At 39.5% G+C, this 16,444-nt stretch overlaps 2 protein-coding genes and 1 pseudogene across 2 annotated transcripts; 2 read left to right on the top strand and 1 right to left on the bottom strand.

Annotated features, from left to right (window-relative positions):
• The first annotated feature begins 565 nt into the window (after positions 1–565).
• Positions 566–9,699, top strand: LOC113687937 (uncharacterized). Its single transcript, XM_027205480.2, has 6 exons — positions 566–2,439; positions 4,194–4,334; positions 4,491–6,246; positions 6,749–6,990; positions 7,355–8,193; positions 8,299–9,699. Exons 1-6 carry the CDS (start codon positions 1,003–1,005, stop codon positions 9,455–9,457), a joined length of 5,574 nt encoding a protein of 1,857 aa, XP_027061281.2. The 5' UTR covers positions 566–1,002; the 3' UTR covers positions 9,458–9,699.
• Positions 9,700–10,214: 515 nt separating this feature from the next.
• LOC113743622 (anthocyanidin 3-O-glucoside 2'''-O-xylosyltransferase-like) lies at positions 10,215–11,796 on the top strand (annotated as a pseudogene).
• A 101-nt stretch (positions 11,797–11,897) lies between these two features.
• On the bottom strand, positions 11,898–13,529 carry LOC113743621 (UDP-glycosyltransferase 79B3-like). Its single transcript, XM_027271668.2, has one exon. It carries the CDS (start codon positions 13,450–13,452, stop codon positions 12,082–12,084), a length of 1,371 nt encoding a protein of 456 aa, XP_027127469.1. The 5' UTR covers positions 13,453–13,529; the 3' UTR covers positions 11,898–12,081.
• Positions 13,530–16,444: the final 2,915 nt, after the last annotated feature.

The raw sequence follows: 16,444 nt of genomic DNA, 5'->3' as shown, positions 1-16,444 counted from the left end.
ATTTTTATTTGGGGATGTTTAAAAAAATTGAAAGGTAAGAGAATACAAAATTTATGCAATAATTTTGCGTGTAACATAAAAATGATGTTTTAGGAGAATCAACTTTGTTGTGGTCAGCAAATTGCTGGTTTTCTCCAGATTCAATTTGTTATGGTGATTCAATGATTTATTAGTAACTAATGTTTGTTATGGTCGATCATTAAATCAAATTCCAACACTTTGCTGAATAAGAAAAAGAGAACTCTCGATTCATTTGTAGCTATATATTTATATTTATATATATATCATATGTTCCAATGCTCAGAAAATTATATTAAAATACTTCATCCCACCCACCCAAATAAAGTAGAAAAAAAATTCAGAAAATTAACATCTATTTGGCGGTAAGATTTGGTGGGAAAAAAATAAAATTTAATTTCAATTCCTATTTTCCTCCACAAGCCCCAGCCTCACCCAATTAGCGCGTGTGAACATCAGCACCATCTCCTTCCACGTCAGCAATTCCTCGTGGGACCAAAAGTTTTCCCTTCCTCAAACGAATCCCAATTGACACCGATCCTTCTTCGCGCGTGAAAAAAATAATGTGCCCGAATATCAATTACCTTCACCGGTTCTGATATACATATAACACTCCACCCCTTGAACCCTCTCAACCCCTCCGCCCTAGCATCATTCTTCTGCGCACCCTGTCATTTTAAAGTTTGAAAAATCGAACCCAAAAATCAAATCTCGTTTGTGATTCACGCTCCATAAGCTAAAACTTAGCTCGAAAATTAATCTTTCCAAGGGGCCTTTTTTGGGTTTTTGTTTTTTCTCTGCTTTCGATGATCAGCTGATCAGAGGTAAGTCCCTCCTTTGCCAATTCGTATTAGATGCTTAATCTGGGACAATAAAATTCAAGACCCTTTTGCTGAATTTTTCGGAATCTAAATGCCCTTGACTTGTATTTGAGCAATTAATTTTTATACCACTTAAATTTTTTATACATTGGGAATTAGTGTCATGCGATTTTCGAGGTCGGAATCTGTGGTGGAAAGGAGTGAAGATAATGTTTTGAGAAGTTCTAGGAGTAAGAAAAAGCATAAGAGATTAGATGCAATATGCGAAAATGTTTATACTAGGAACCATAGCGGGGTGGAGAAGAGGGAACTGTTAAATGCGGGTAATGTGGATGGGGATGGAACGGAGCGTCGCCGGAGCACTCGGGTTCGAAGGGCTCCTGAGGTGCTCGATGCTTCGCCTTTGCCACCAAAGAAGAGACGGAGACTTGATAAGAAGGGAAGGGTGAGTAGTGTGCATAAAGGGAAAAGAGTTGTCCGAATCGGGGTGAAGAATGAGAATACGTGTTCTACTTCAAAGGAGTTGGAGGAAGAGGAAGAAAATTTGGGTAGTTGGAGGTCACGGTTGAGAACTAGGGGTAAATCTGTGAGCTTTGGAGAGTATGGAGGAAGGGAGAAGGGGCATTTCTCGCCGAAAGGGAGGAGGAAACTTTTTCAGGATTTTGATGGTGTTAAGGAAGAAGGGGCATTGGAAATTAAGGAGATTGATATTAAGGAGGGATTTCTAGGTGCGGATTCATCTGCTGCAGAGGGGAAGGTTAAAGTTTTGAGTCTTTTAGAGAGTGAGCAGCAACAAGTTGGTTTGGGTGGTGGTATGGTGGATGAGAAAATGTTGGATGAAGAAGAGTTGGCGCAATTGAGTGATAACGGAAATGATTTACTGTTAAAGACTGAAAAAGGATGTGGTAATGATGATGGAACCAAAGATGGCCTTGGATCCTCAAAGTCGGTTGAAAAAGAGCAGATAGAAGTTCAGACTGGTTCACAGTTAGAGAAACATGATAGCAATGACAATGTTCAACTGCAGGTTGATAAGGTAGCATGTGTTATGGAAGAGCACCCAAATAATGCTCTGGAAGTTGATGGAGCAACAACAGACCAGGCAAAAGTTGAAGAAGCTAATTGGAAGCCTCTAGAAGAAGAATATGGAGCCACAGCAGACCAGGCAAAAGTTGAAGAAGCTGATTGGAAACCTCTAGAAGAAGAATATGGAACCATGGTAGACCAAACAAAACTTGAAGAAGCTAATTGGAAGCCTCTAGAAGAAGAATCCTCTGAGAAGTTTGGCATGAAAAATCATGTTTCCAATGGTTTACTTAACAGTAAACTGAAACCAATTCGTATAAAAGAGGGAAGGCATTGTGGTTTGTGTGGAGGAGGTACTGATGGAAAACCACCAAAGAAACTTGTACAAGTTGGCAATGGAACTGACGATGAAGCAAGTAGTGGGGGTTCTGCTTCTGAAGAACCCAACTATGACATTTGGGATGGTTTTGGTGATGAACTTGGCTGGCTTGGACGACTCTTGGGTCCTGTTAATGATCGCTATGGTATAGCTGGAATTTGGGTGCATCAACAGTGTGCTGTCTGGAGTCCAGAGGTATGGTCTATTTTCCATGTTTCTTTTCCCATTTTCATGAGGCCACAACTTTTCTCTCCCTAATAGAACTCTTGTTTATTTATCTCACTTGGAAATGCTCGGTTCAGTTATTCTTTATTCTAGAGATGAGAATGGGGAAGTTTCTTTGGAAAAAAAAGCAGAAAAGATTGTAATTAATCATATTTGGAATGTTTGCATGTTATGATCACTACTGCTACTAATGAATGTAGATTTGAATCATTTCCTAGTTTCTCCTTATTTTCTATTCCTGGTTTATCTACGTGTAGACATATGTATAATAGTCACCATATATATTAGAAGATCTTATTTTAGTTTTGAGTTCATTAATAAAGTTGGAGATGGAAAATTTGCCAGTGAGACTATTTACTTGAAAACTACGAAGTGTTAGCTATGGATTCAATGCACACATTGCCTCTTTGGTAATCTTTCCTGTTCAGTAATGCCTATACAAGCATGGACAATACTGTGCCCACAGTTTAAAGTGAGATGGTGATCAAACCTTTGGTCATTAACGGCCATTACTACATGGCAGTTTGGCTTGAGTCTAGCGTCAGATGCACTTAAGTGAGGTAAGAGGTTATATCTGCAAAGGTCCTGAGTAACATAGGGAATTTGAGAACAGGACAAAGTTCATGTCTGACTATGCTGCTTAGGTACCACAGAACTCTTTTTTACTTGCACAAAGAGTAGATATCTTTTTCGCTGGTAGATCTATGAAGGTACACCTTTGGTTTTTATTTTTCCATGACACTATGTTGGGAATACTTCACATTCTGAATGAGCAGGCTAATAGTAATTCTTATTGACTAAAGCTTAAAGGTCCTTGAGTTACAGCTAAGCTGAATGTGTAATGGATTATAAGCATCTTGGAAGGTGAAAAACTTCATTTCCATTTATACTGTACACTCCCTCCAACATGTTTTATCTTTTCTTATCTAAACTATACATACATTGAATTAATTTTAGTTCTGAGTTCTGACTAATACTCATTAGCTGGCAACATTTCTTTTACATTGTTGCCTTCAGTTTGGTGTTGGTCTTATTACTAGTATTATTACTTAGGAAGTTGTAACAAGGTTAAGATTGGTAAAAATTTTGTTCTTTTCTTTGAATTTCTAAATCATGAAAACTACTTTGGAACGGACAAATAATAACCATAGCATATAAAGTGGTAGGGGAGTTTTGCCCCTCTTTACTCTCCTGGTAGAATTTGTTCCATTCACTTGTGCTTGTAATTTTGCTGAAGCACCCCGTTAGTTACTGTTGATTTCAGTTTCTTTAGCATTTTCTTCCCTTTTTTAGCTGTATAATTTGTTTGATTTGCTAACTTGAGTGTAAGCCACTCTGCGATCTATGCTTTCCTGTAGTTTTGTTTCTGTGGCTGATGTCCCTCTGTCTTTTTTATTCCTTATTTGATTTCCTTTTCTTCTTTGGTTTGTGGCTATAAATTGTTTGTTTTACTTCATTTACTGATACTGTGTGTTTATAAGGTTATCAGGACTCAACATTTTACCATCTCAGTTCTTGCTATATGATGGAAATTTTTGTAGGAAGTTAGCAACAATAACTGGTTGATTTTATGTACACTTGGCTTTTTTCCTTAATATGTATGCTGACTGGCCTTTATGTACTTTCTTCTATGTGGATTTACTGTTGTATTTATCATTCATTCCTTTAATGCGTTTCCTGAGCCTGTCATCATGGTATATTCCCATTCTTGTTTCTGTTTTCAGGTTTATTTTGCTGGCTTGGGTTGCTTGAAAAATGTTAGGGCAGCACTTTACAGGGGAAGGGTTTTGAAGTGCACCCGCTGTGGAAGGCCAGGAGCAACGATCGGGTGCCGTGTTGATCGCTGTCCAAAAACTTACCACCTGGTCAGTTTTCCTTCTTTTCTTCTTTTTCCTAATTAAGGCCCATCTGTGGTCTTTTATGTTTGTTTCTCTAAGTCATTGTCATATGTCCTTTTTCCCTTGATAGTTGTATGTTCCTCGATATAACTCTTCTTCTGCCTCAATTGTGACATTTTGCAGCCATGTGCACGAGCCAGTGGTTGCATCTTTGATCATCGCAAATTTCTGATTGCTTGTACAGATCATCGACATATCTTCCAACCCCAGGGAAGTCAATATTTACTCCGACTGAAGAAAATGAAGTTAAAAAAAATGAAGTTGGAAATTAGAAAGATGTCAAATGATGCATTAAGGAAGGATATTGAATCAGAAGAAAAATGGTTAGAGCAATGTGGGGAGGATGAGGAGTTTCTGAAGCGTGAGGGCAAGAGACTTCATCGGGATTTGCTGAGAATTGCACCCACATATATTGGGGGCTCAAGCGGTGACAGTGAGATTCAGTTTCAGGGTTGGGAATCTGTTGCTGGTCTTCGTGATGTCATACGATGCATGAAGGAAGTGGTCATTCTACCACTGTTATACCCCGAGTTTTTTGGTAGCCTGGGGCTTACACCTCCCAGAGGAGTTCTGTTGCATGGATATCCTGGGACAGGCAAAACTTTGGTTGTACGGGCATTAATTGGTTCATGTTCTCGTGGTGATAAAAGAATTGCATATTTTGCTCGCAAAGGCGCGGATTGTTTGGGAAAATATGTTGGGGATGCTGAGCGTCAGCTGAGACTTCTTTTTCAGGTTGCTGAAAAGTCTCAGCCTTCAATTATTTTCTTTGATGAAATAGATGGCTTGGCCCCTTGCCGTACTAGACAGCAAGACCAGACACATAGTTCAGTTGTTTCTACTTTGCTTGCTTTGATGGATGGTTTAAAATCTCGAGGTTCAGTTGTTGTAATAGGTGCAACAAATCGTCCTGATGCTATTGATCCAGCTTTAAGGCGGCCAGGAAGGTTTGACCGTGAGATTTATTTCCCACTGCCATCGACAGAGGACAGAGGGGCAATTCTGGCACTACACACTCAGAAATGGCCAAAACAAATTAGTGGCTCATTACTTAAGTGGGTAGCAAGGAGAACTGTGGGATTTGCTGGTGCTGATCTGCAGGCTCTTTGCACTCAAGCTGCCATTATTGCTTTGAGGAGGAACTATCCTTTGCATGAACTTCTATCTGGTGCTGGAGACAATGCCTGTTTGGATAAACTCCCTCGTCTCCCATCTTTCACTGTTGAAGAGAGAGATTGGTTAGATGCTCTTTCATCAGCACCACCTCCTTGTTCCCGCAGAGAAGCTGGAATTGCTGCAAATGATTTGGTAACCTCGCCTCTTCCAGCCCATCTTATTCCTTGTCTGCTACAACCACTGTCCAAATTGCTTGTTTCCCTTTATTTGGATGAATATGTGTGGTTGCCACCACCTCTTTATAAAGCTGCAACAGTAATTAAACATGTGGTTCTTTCTGCTTTGGATGAGAAGAAAGTAGTGGGTGATAACTGGTGGTCGCATCTTCATGATTTTCTTCAAGATGCAGATATTGTTGGTAAGATTCAGGATAGCCTGTCAAGTGCTGCCGTTTTAACAGATGCTATGGACTGTTCTGATCCCCTGGAAGATGTTGCCGATGACAGATACTTAAAGTTTAAACCTTCAAGGGCACAGTGTGTATATGCTCACCCTAGCCTGCTTCACACCATGTCCTATCAACCAGGAACTAAATCAGGATTTAGGATTTTGATTTCTGGGGAAGCCAGATGTGGCCAGAGGCATCTTGCTTCTTGTGTTCTCCACTGTTTTTCTGGCAATATTGAAATACGAAAGCTTGACTTGGCTACTTTGTCCCAGGAAGGGCATGGAGATGTGGTTAATGGGCTAACACTAATACTGAGTATGTTTCTTTACTGACATCTTTACTGAAATTTAGGTAAATAGAACTGTATTATGAGATTTTCGGGTCTACTAGATTGAAAATTGCCTTGCCTGTGCATCTTGTGTCTTCACATAGATTAGGAAGCAAATCTGCTACTTTTATTTGTATTAGCTCATTATGAGTTTGCCTTATGGTTGATTTATAGGAAATTTAGGAGGTCAATTATAACCAAAGCTCTAGTAACCAGCTGTCCTGATTGTTTAAAGACCCTCTAGCGCTTGATCGAACCTAGCCTTATTCTCATTCATGTATGATATTGGTTAATTTTTAAGTTTGCAGCTTTAACTATTAATGTTTTAAGGGATGAGGTTTACATGCCTGTAATCCGTTTTGTGCTTGTGGTGGTGTATAAAATTTAACAAATTTGGCCAAATTGCCTGTACTGGAAAACAATGGGATGAACTTATTCATTTTGATGCTTGTGTAACTTTGTCTTTTGAACTTATTCATCTTGATGCAGTGAGATGTGCCAGTTTGGATTCATGCATGTTATTTCTGCCAAGGATTGATTTATGGGCAGTAGAGACATGTATTCAGTCTTGTGAAGGACAAACTGCTTCCCCTTCCTCTAGCCAGAGTGCAACTGTGGAGTTTGCGGGGAATTCAGAGTCCCAAGGTGCTGTCAAAAATGTCTCATGTCTATGGAACTCATTTGTTGAGCAGGTCGAATCTATCTGTGTACGTACACCATTGATGATTCTGGTACGTCTGCTTGTAGTTCTTTAGTTGCTGAATCCCTTTCATAAGTAAATATCAAATTCTTTTATGTTGATAAAGGCAAAATGTCTTGGTCTAGCTTAAGATCTTGTGAAACAAAGTAGTTACACTGCAATCTTTCAAAGAATAAGTTGGACCTAATCCATATCTCCATGGATGTCACAAGGAAAGAACACGCAATGTAGTGGTCTGTTTTTTATTTAGTGTCGTCTATTCACTTTGACTGTCCGTTAAGCTTCTATGTGTATTTCTTAGTCTGCAGTAAATCTCTTCTAGCCGCTAACTTTCAGTCTCTGCATAATGAAGAGCTGGAAAAAGCTCATCTAAATTCTGTATTGTTTTCAAACAGGCTACCTCAGAAGTACCATTTGTAGAGCTTCCTTCTAGAGTGAAGCAATTTTTCAGGTCTGAGATGTTGGATTGTGCTCTGTCCAATCCCTGGAAAGATACAATGCCCCGATTCTTAGTGGAGGTGGATCAACATTTGAATTATGATTCCATAATTGATACCTCTGCAACGAAGTTATTGATGGATCTAGTTCAGTACTTCATTCATTTGAGTCGTCACAGTATTCATGCAAACTCATCCAGTCAGAAGAAATATCACAGTGTTGGTGAACTTAGTCTTAATGCTATACACCAATGTTCAGGTCCAAAGTCAAACTTTGAATCTTCAAGCAAGCATCCGATTGCTCCTGTTCCATCAGTCGCAGCTTGCAATACTGTAAAAGGGAAATCCAACTTGCTTGCAGCAATATCCACATTTGGTTATCAGATTTTGCGATACCCTCATTTTGCTGAGCTTTGTTGGGTCACGTCTAAGATGAAACAAGGTCCCTGTACTCACATAAATGGACCCTGGAAGGGCTGGCCATTTAATTCTTGCATTTTTCGTCCTCTGAACTCAACTGAAGGGGTTGCTGTTGCTTCTAGTTCCAATGCTGCTAAAAATACAGATAAGTCAGGTGTAGTGAGGGGGCTAATTGCTGTTGGTTTATCAGCATATAGAGGTGAATATGCATCCCTTAGGGAATTTTCCTTGGAGATTCGTAAAGTTCTGGAGCTTCTGGTTGCACTTGTTGAAACAAAAATTCAGGCTGGTAAAGATAAATATAAATTCTTCCGTCTACTATCACAAGTGGCATATTTTGAAGATATGGTTATTAGCTGGGCATATACATTACGGAGGTAATCCAATCCTGTCATGAATCTTAGTATCTAGATTCATTTCCGATTTTGTCATCACTTATCATTTACTAAATACTTTCTTTTGTGTCCTTTTTTGTTCTTAAGCTTAGAGGTGGATGCTCAGTCCTTGAATGGAAGTCCTAGTCTAATTGGTGCGGGATCTTTTAGCAATCAAGTTACCTGCAATGACAGTCTTCCTGAAGGTAGTGGTTGCAAACAAACTATTCCCAGTGAAATCTTGCATGAACCAGTGGGGCCAGGAGAAATTTCCCAGGAAGTCAAAGCAAACCATGTTGGTGCCCATACTATGGCAGATGATAATTTAAGTTTGCAGAACGGGGATGATGCATCTGTGCATAAGGAGGACTCGTCACAAGGTTTCCTAGATCATTCTTCCTCTGTTGAACGTATGCAAAGTCATCTGCAAAATGGGATTTGTAATGAGCATTGCATGCTTATAGATGCCAAGAATCCTACAGAAATTGTTGAAGATGAGGAGTGCAATAAACATTCTAATGGATTTGTGGAGAGAGATTCTTCTGATGGATTTGTGGAGAGAGATTCTTCTGTTCTTCTTAAGGATGGCCTTGGTGTTTTTGGTGATAAACATGGTATGGAGGTCTCTGATGCTGGGAAAACTGGCAACCAGGAAAGGTGGCCCTTGGCTCCAAATGGTTTGCCATTTGACAATGCGAAGGAAAATTCTTTGGGTTGCTCTTCAAGGATATCTACGGGCTCAAGTGATGCTGTTCTGGTGTGCATTTATCGTTGTTGCACCCAGTGTCTGGTCAATCTTTACCAGTTGTTGCTAAAACTTCTCAATTATGAGTGGAGACTTGAAGGAAGCACTGCAACTGTAGAAGATTTTCATGATTCCATTGCCTCTTTATCAGTTAGTCTTCAATCAGCAGTGAGGAAATTGTTCGCAACTGACAGTTCTAACGATGTCGGTGACGAAAAGCTGGAGGACAGTAAATACAGTCGAAGCACAGAAATGTGCGCTTGCCAACTAAAAAGCCCAGGAAAGAGGTTAGTTGTGCCAATGGAATGTGGTTGTCATCCAGCAAGCGAGAGTTTGACAACGAAAGCAAGATTCTTCCCAAACTCTCGGCATGGTTTTGATTTTAAGTATGTATTCAAGGACGGTGTACTGGTGACAACAATGGACACAGATTACAACGTCCCTTTTCACTGTAAATTTGAGAAATTATGTCTTTGTTCCCTCTTAGAGTGCATAGTGACGACCAAGGATCCTTCGGGTTGAAAGGCAGATTACCATAATCAACATAGAACTGCTTTGCGAATTCTTCTGATCCTTGCGGAATTTTGGATGGACACCTTACTGTAGAGTTGCAAAAAAAAAAAAAAAAAAAAAAGAAGTTTGGGATTCGATTTCTGTTTTGCTTTTACTTAAAGATTTTACTGCTGCATTGGCTTCCGAGGCAGAAAGTGAGGATTTATGGTAAATCTGAGCAATCTTCCACTCCATTTTCTGCCGGTGGGTAATTATATGTCTTGTAGGTTATTCAGTACTGTATCTACTTTGGGATTCAAAGTGTATTTTTTTTTTCACCAGTAAATAATAAACACACACATCCAGAATTTAAGGTAATTTCACAGGTTTACCCAAAAGGCAATTGCTGACTTCTGGGTAAATCCTGAGGACCTTAAATCTTATGGTGAACAAGCTTATCACCGATGTGGGAACAAGCTTATGGGGAGAAAGGGAAGTGGGGAGGCTTAGGAGCCTTGAAGAAGAACTCACCACACACCAATAACTCCTCTCTGGTCTTGCTTGTCTTTTCACCAGTAAAGACTGGACACACACACTTAGAATCTAAGGTAATTTCACAGGTTTATCCAAAAGGCAATTGCTCCTACACACACATACTTATCACCACCGATGCGGGAAACTGTATGATTCTTGGTATTTTGGTTGGCAGAAAACGTTATAGTAGTACTTCACTACTTTTAGCACAGCACAAGTAGACGCGTTCGTTTCTCTGCGACCTTTTAGAAAACCCACCCAACTTCACTAAATTGAGCCAAATGTGAATGTGACTGCATCAATAAATATGCACATGACCTTCAACCGAATCAACATACATAAGCCAAAAATCTATTGTACGTCATTTTTTTAATAATCAGAATCAGAATGTCTTCATCATGGGAGGAGATTCCTCGTCCTGAGGGAAAAAAGCTGCATGTGGCCATGTTTCCATGGCTAGCAACAGGCCATATGACACCATTCCCTCACCTGGCAAGCGAGCTAGCTAAAAGAGGCCACAAAGTCTCTTACTTGTTGACGAAAAAGGCTAAAATTCAGCTCGGATGCGGCAATCTTTATCCTGATCTTGTCACCTTTCATGTCCTTCCAGTCCCTCATGTTGAAGGGCTTCCTCCAGGAACGGAAAACGCTTCTGAAATCCCAATTTTCTTGAACAGTCTTTTTGCATTAGCATTCGACAACATGAGTGATCAAGTTGAAGCTGTGCTGAGTGATCATAACCCTGATGTGGTGTTATATGACACTGCTTTTTGGATCACAGATTTTGCTCCCAAAATTGGGTTTAAAACTGTGTGCTACAATGTTGTTTCTGCGGCATCCATTGCACTTGCACTCGTCCCCGCTCGACAGATGCCCAAAGACAGGCCTTTAACAGAGGAAGAATTGATGGAACCACCTCCTGGCTATTCCATCTTCCTCTGTGGTGCTGAGAAAACACGAGGCAAAGGTTTTGGCCTTTATGTCTTCCGAATTCGGTACCAGGACTTTCTAGAATCGAATCATAACCACCTTAAAAGGTTGTCATGCAATTGCGATAAGGACATGTCAGGAACTGGAGGGACAATTTTGTGACTACATTGGCGGTCAATATCAGAAGCCAGTTTTCCTATCAGGCCCTGTCTTGCCTGAGCAGGAGAAACAACCTCTGGATGGCATGTGGGCTGAGTGGTTTTCTGTGCATTTGGAAGCCAGATAATTCTTGAGAAGCAGCAATTTCAAGAACTTGTTCTGGGATTTGAGTTAACAGGGCTGCCATTTTTTGTTGCCCTGAAGCCACTTCTGGGGACCTGTTCGATAGAGGAAGCTTTGCCTGACGGGTTTGAAGAGAGGGTTGGAGGAAGAGGAGTGGTTTATGGTGGTTGGGTGCAGCAGCCACAGATATTGAGCCATCCATCGGTTGGATGCTTTGTCAATCACTGCGGATTTGGATCCATGTGGGAGTCTTTGATGAGTGATTGCCAGATTGTGCTGGTAACGCATTTAGGTGATCAAATCTTGAATTCCAGATTGCTTTGTGGTGATCTTAAGGTTGCAGTGGAAGTGGAGAGAGACGAAAGTGGTTGGTTCTCTAAGGAGAGTTTAAGCAGCGGGATCAATGCTGTAGTGGGTCCAGACAGTGAAGTGGGGAGTTCGCTCAGGAAGAGTCACTTGAAGGTGAAGGAAATTCTCTCAAGTCCTGGATACATGATTAATTATGTGGAGAGTTTCATTCAAAACCTGTATGAGCTTTAGTTGGAGGGTAATTTTATTTCTGCTGAATGATTTGGAGAGGTTTTCTCTATGTCTTCAATAAAATTGTTAGAACCTTTGGCTCCTTTTCTTGTAGCCGCTGTAGATAGTTTTTTATTCCAAGTGTTAACAGATTACTTTGATGCAGATACCGTGTTACTGTCAATACAGCACAACCAAATAGCAGTTGGTTTCGATTCGAGAAACCCTGCTAACATGCTTTGAATTTACGATGTCTAATTTGTAAGAGAATAAAGAACAATCAGCTTTAAAGAGAGGATACTTCCAGGATAGTACCATTTCAACTACCCTCTCTGTGTTTCTTCCGCTTTAATTACTTGGTAGAGGGCACAATTGTTTTCCATCATTAATCATAGGTCTTGTAAATCTTGTATGAACTTTTCAATATAATCTCCCATAAAGCTTGGACTTGCAAGGACTTCCTTCCACTTTGCATGATTCTCCCTAATTAGGCCACCAACTTCACTGTCTCTATCCATAGCAGACTTGATTGCCCTGCACAGACTCTCCCTAGAAAACCATGTGCTTTTGTTATCCCTCTCTACCTCAACTGCAACCTTCAACTCTTCAGCTAACAACCTAGTGTTCAAGATTTGGTCAGCCAGGTGTGGTACAAGCACAATCTGGCAATCGCTCATCAAAGACTCCCACATTGATCCAAACCCACAATGATTCACAAAGCATCCCACTGATGGATGGCTCAAGATAGCCGGCTGTTGCACCCAACCTCCATAAACAATGCCCCTGCCTCTTATCCTCTCTTCAAATCCTTCAGGAAGAGCCTCTTCGACAGATGTGGTCCCAAATGGTGGTTTTAAAGCTATCAAGAATGGCAAACCAGTTAACTCAAATCCCAGAACAAGTTCTTGAAATTGCTGCTTTTCCAAGACCACTTGGCTTCCAAATGCACAGAACACAACCGTGCCTGGCTCAAATCCCTTCAGCCAATTAGCCCATTTTTCTTGTAAATCTTCCTTCTCAGACTCGGGCAAAACAGGCCCTGTTAGAAATACTGGCTTGTGATACTCTCTTGCTATATAATCGCACAAAGATCCTTCCAATTCTCTACAAGTTCTGATAGAGATCGCATGGCTTCGTTTCATGGCAATTGTGATCCTGTCATAGAAAGTTATGTCCTTTCCAAATTCAAGAAATATAAATGACAATCCCTGAGCTTCGTGCCTGCGCAATAAAACTGTAGATGAAGGGTAACCTTGTGGCGGTTCCATCAGCTCAGCTCCTGTAATTGTCCTGTCTTCAACAGGTTTACGCGACGGAACTAACGCAATGGCAATTGATGCAGCAGATACAACATTGTAATTCACAGTTTTGAAACCAATTTCTGAAGCCAATTCAGGTATCCAATGTGCCATATCATAGAAGACGATGGAGGGCTTCAATTTTTGCAGCAAGTCTTTGACACGATCGCGCATGTTGTCCATGGCAGTTGCCAGTAGACTTGTGAGGAAAATGGGAACATCAGAAGCTGTCTCGGTTCCAGGAGGAAGGCCTTCAACATGAGGAACAGTTAGTGTATAGAATGTGATGAGACTAGGATGAAGATTGAAGTGCTCAAGTTGATGTTTAGCCTTGTTTGGCAACAAGAATGAGATTCTGTGGCCCTTTTCAGCAAGTTTATTGGAGAGGTGGAGGAAAGGAGTCATGTGTCCAGTGGCAAACCATGGAAACATAGCAATGTGAAACCCATTTTCATCAGCCATTTTTGCGTTAGAGTTTCTTGTCAGTAATCAGAGAACTATGGCTTCAAATTTTTTTTTCATGAATTATCAGATTTTCAATCAAGTGAAATACTAGTTTTTTTTAGTAATCCATGATGGTATGTGTTTTCCAATAACGAAATGTTAGGGCTCTTTGACTTGACTAGTTCCTGATCCAAAGAAAACTACAGTGGCTTCCTCACACACACAATCATACTTCACTTTCATGAAGCCAAACTCCTATGAATAGTTTTTTTTTTTGGTCCGTTGAATTATACAAGTTGTTTTCTTGATTCATTTATCTCTGTTTTTTTTTTCCGCGGTGGTTAAGGTCTTGCTAAATAACTGCGTTGTGGTGATTGGCAAATCGATTGAGTCCGGATCTAAAAACAGGCAAACTTTGTCGGCCTTCGATCCCGATAATGAGGTAGTGGGCCAAATGGGACATCCCTTTCGGGGACGATGGATGTTCTTGTCGATGATTCATCGAATAGTACCAAATGGAAACAAAATCCTTTTCGAAGAGTCAAGAGCGATGTCACGCCGCCTTCACCTAGGACAAATGGGTTGCTCAGTACATTACATCAATAATACATTGTTCTGTTCCAGTGAAAACAAAACAAGCTGATGATGTTCCAGTGAGAGACCTGGGCATCTCAGCTAAATATGGTGGCTGAATTGTGGAGCAGCATTCGTGATGTAATGGACTCCAGCTTGCACTTGATCATCTCCATGGGGAACCTGATTCACTTGCTGCCATTGCTTTGTTAGACAAAGACAACTGCTCTCTTGATCCTCACTTTCTTGAACCTCTCATCTTTGACCGCAGGATGCTGATCGAACCGATGTGCGGAGGAGCTTGCAAAGATGGTTGGAAATATTTTGTCTATATGTTTTCACTTATAAATTCTTGCCCTCCCCAGATAGGATCTTTTGTTAATGATGATTGTAGAGGGACTAGCTAGCTTCCCTAGAGCCTCTGTAATTGACTCTCAAACTACTGTCTTTTCATTTTGCTTTGTTTTATCCCAAAAAAAAAAAAAGGACAAGAAGAAGAAGAAGAAGAAGCTGATGATGTTCACAAAGGAAGACTTGACTTGGGTCTATTTCCACTGCAAAAAACGACAATTTTCAAAGTTATTTTTCTACAAAGCACACACAGGGATCATGGCTCCACAATTCGAGAAATATTTGCAAGTGACAACAAAACTTGTAGTAGTAGTAAATTCAAATTGTTTGAATTATTATTACAATCTGAAAGTCATTCTCAATCTTCTCAAAGTCGATCGGTTCTTCAACTCTAAATTATCAGTAGTGTAACATTTGAAGGGCTTCCACATTTATCGTACATTATTTTGTTGAGATAACTATGAATGACAGCAGCAGATGACATGGTTTAAGCAAAGAATGGATGAGGGCACATGCGTATGCAGGTATTTCCATTCTAAACAGGAAATCTAGAAGACAAAAATAATAATAATAATAAAAATACCAACATAGTCATATATAGTTTCCTGCATGAATTTCTATAGGAACGTTTCATTAATAAGGACCACAAGTTGTCAATTGGCTATAGAGACATTAATAAGTGCAAATTGAGATATTCAAGTCGAAATTAATATGTGGGATGGGACGAATATTGGCAACTACTCCGTTTATATTAGCTGTTTTTGAGGGGTGTTTTTGAAAAAATTTACTGTGACAGTGTATATGAAAATTTTTATTATAAATATTTTTTGATATATTGTATGAATGAGATGTTTTTTGAATTATTTTTATTTGTGTATTATTATAGCATTGTATTTGAAAATTTTATTTTTAAAAAAATGACTAATCCAAACGGAGTCCTTGTTTTTTTATTTTCTTGTGTTCTTTTTCTCTATCTTTTAAGAGTTAAAAACTTAAAATCACCCCGAGCGTGTCCGATAAATGTGCTGCTATCCCAAATCAGATTTGTTTGCATTATAGAATTAATCCCAATTTAAAGAAATTAAAAAAATGTGTTTCTAGTGATCTGGCCTTCCATTTTTTGTTGGGGGGGTTTTTTTTTTTCTTCCCATTGATAGTTGAATTGGTTATTGATCCCATTTGAGTTGGAACTCAACCCTGTTTGGATTGCCATTTTCTGCCAGAAAATTGCGTCGTTTTCCGTGATCACATTTCCCTATTACCTTTTTCCCTCACATACATCAAATCGCTACAGTAATTTTTCCATGAAAAATGACGAAAAATGCAATCCAAACGGGACTTTAAAAGATTGAGTCAAGCAAGCTGGAGCAGATTGGCTTCATTTGCGCTACATTCGATGGTGGGTACAGATATTCGATGGTGGTTGCAATTTACAGCTCCTCATTTGCGCTAATCAGGACTCATTAAACAAAAAAGATTGATTGGATCAATTAGGAATTAGTATAAATGTGTAATTTTATAGCCTCGGCAACACAACGCAACTGGGATCTCCATCTCCTTATAATTATGAAGGCCTCAAATCCTCCACATGACCCAAAAAAAAAAAAAAAACAAGGAATTAGGCCTAGGTTCGATTATCATCGGTAGTTGTCAGCATGTAATTACGTATCTAAATCAGTTAGCTGTCTCATAAGTATATAATCTGAAGGAAATTTAACAAAACACTTTTGGACAATCTTCTTTGTCCGTATATAATTAGTGGTGAGCAAATTATTTGGATGGCCACTAAACTTTTAGAATCATTAAAAATTTTGGTTATTGAACTATTAAAAATTTAATTTGGACCATTGAACTATCTAAAGTTTAGGTTCCGTGCCATTCCGTTAAATTTGATCGTTAACTATATCAGATTTGAGTGTCTGCATGATTTACGAGATAAAAGAAAAAGGCATACTTAACGATCAAATCTAACGAAATGACCCGAAACCTAAATTTTAAATACTTCAGTGACCAAAATTAAACTTTTAATAGTTCAATAGTAAAAATTTGATGATTCTAAAAATTTAGTGACCATCTGAATAATTTG

The sequence above is a fragment of the Coffea arabica genome, chromosome 5e (genome assembly GCF_036785885.1).
Source record: "Coffea arabica cultivar ET-39 chromosome 5e, Coffea Arabica ET-39 HiFi, whole genome shotgun sequence".
Classification (NCBI taxonomy): Eukaryota; Viridiplantae; Streptophyta; class Magnoliopsida; order Gentianales; family Rubiaceae; genus Coffea; species Coffea arabica.
Note: the sequence above shows the minus strand (reverse complement) of the source record. Positions and strands in the feature narration are given on the sequence as shown.

Bases quoted from the DNA above. Each gene is read 5' to 3' on its own strand.
- LOC113687937 (XM_027205480.2), top strand. From the start codon at position 1,003: ATGCGATTTTCGAGGTCGGAATCTGTGGTGGAAAGGAGTGAAGATAAT. The intron at 4,335-4,490 runs GTCAGTTTTCCT...GACATTTTGCAG, and splicing joins GTCCAAAAACTTACCACCTG to CCATGTGCACGAGCCAGTGG. The intron at 6,991-7,354 runs GTACGTCTGCTT...GTTTTCAAACAG, and splicing joins GTACACCATTGATGATTCTG to GCTACCTCAGAAGTACCATT.
- LOC113743621 (XM_027271668.2), bottom strand. From the start codon at position 13,452: ATGGCTGATGAAAATGGGTTTCACATTGCTATGTTTCCATGGTTTGCC.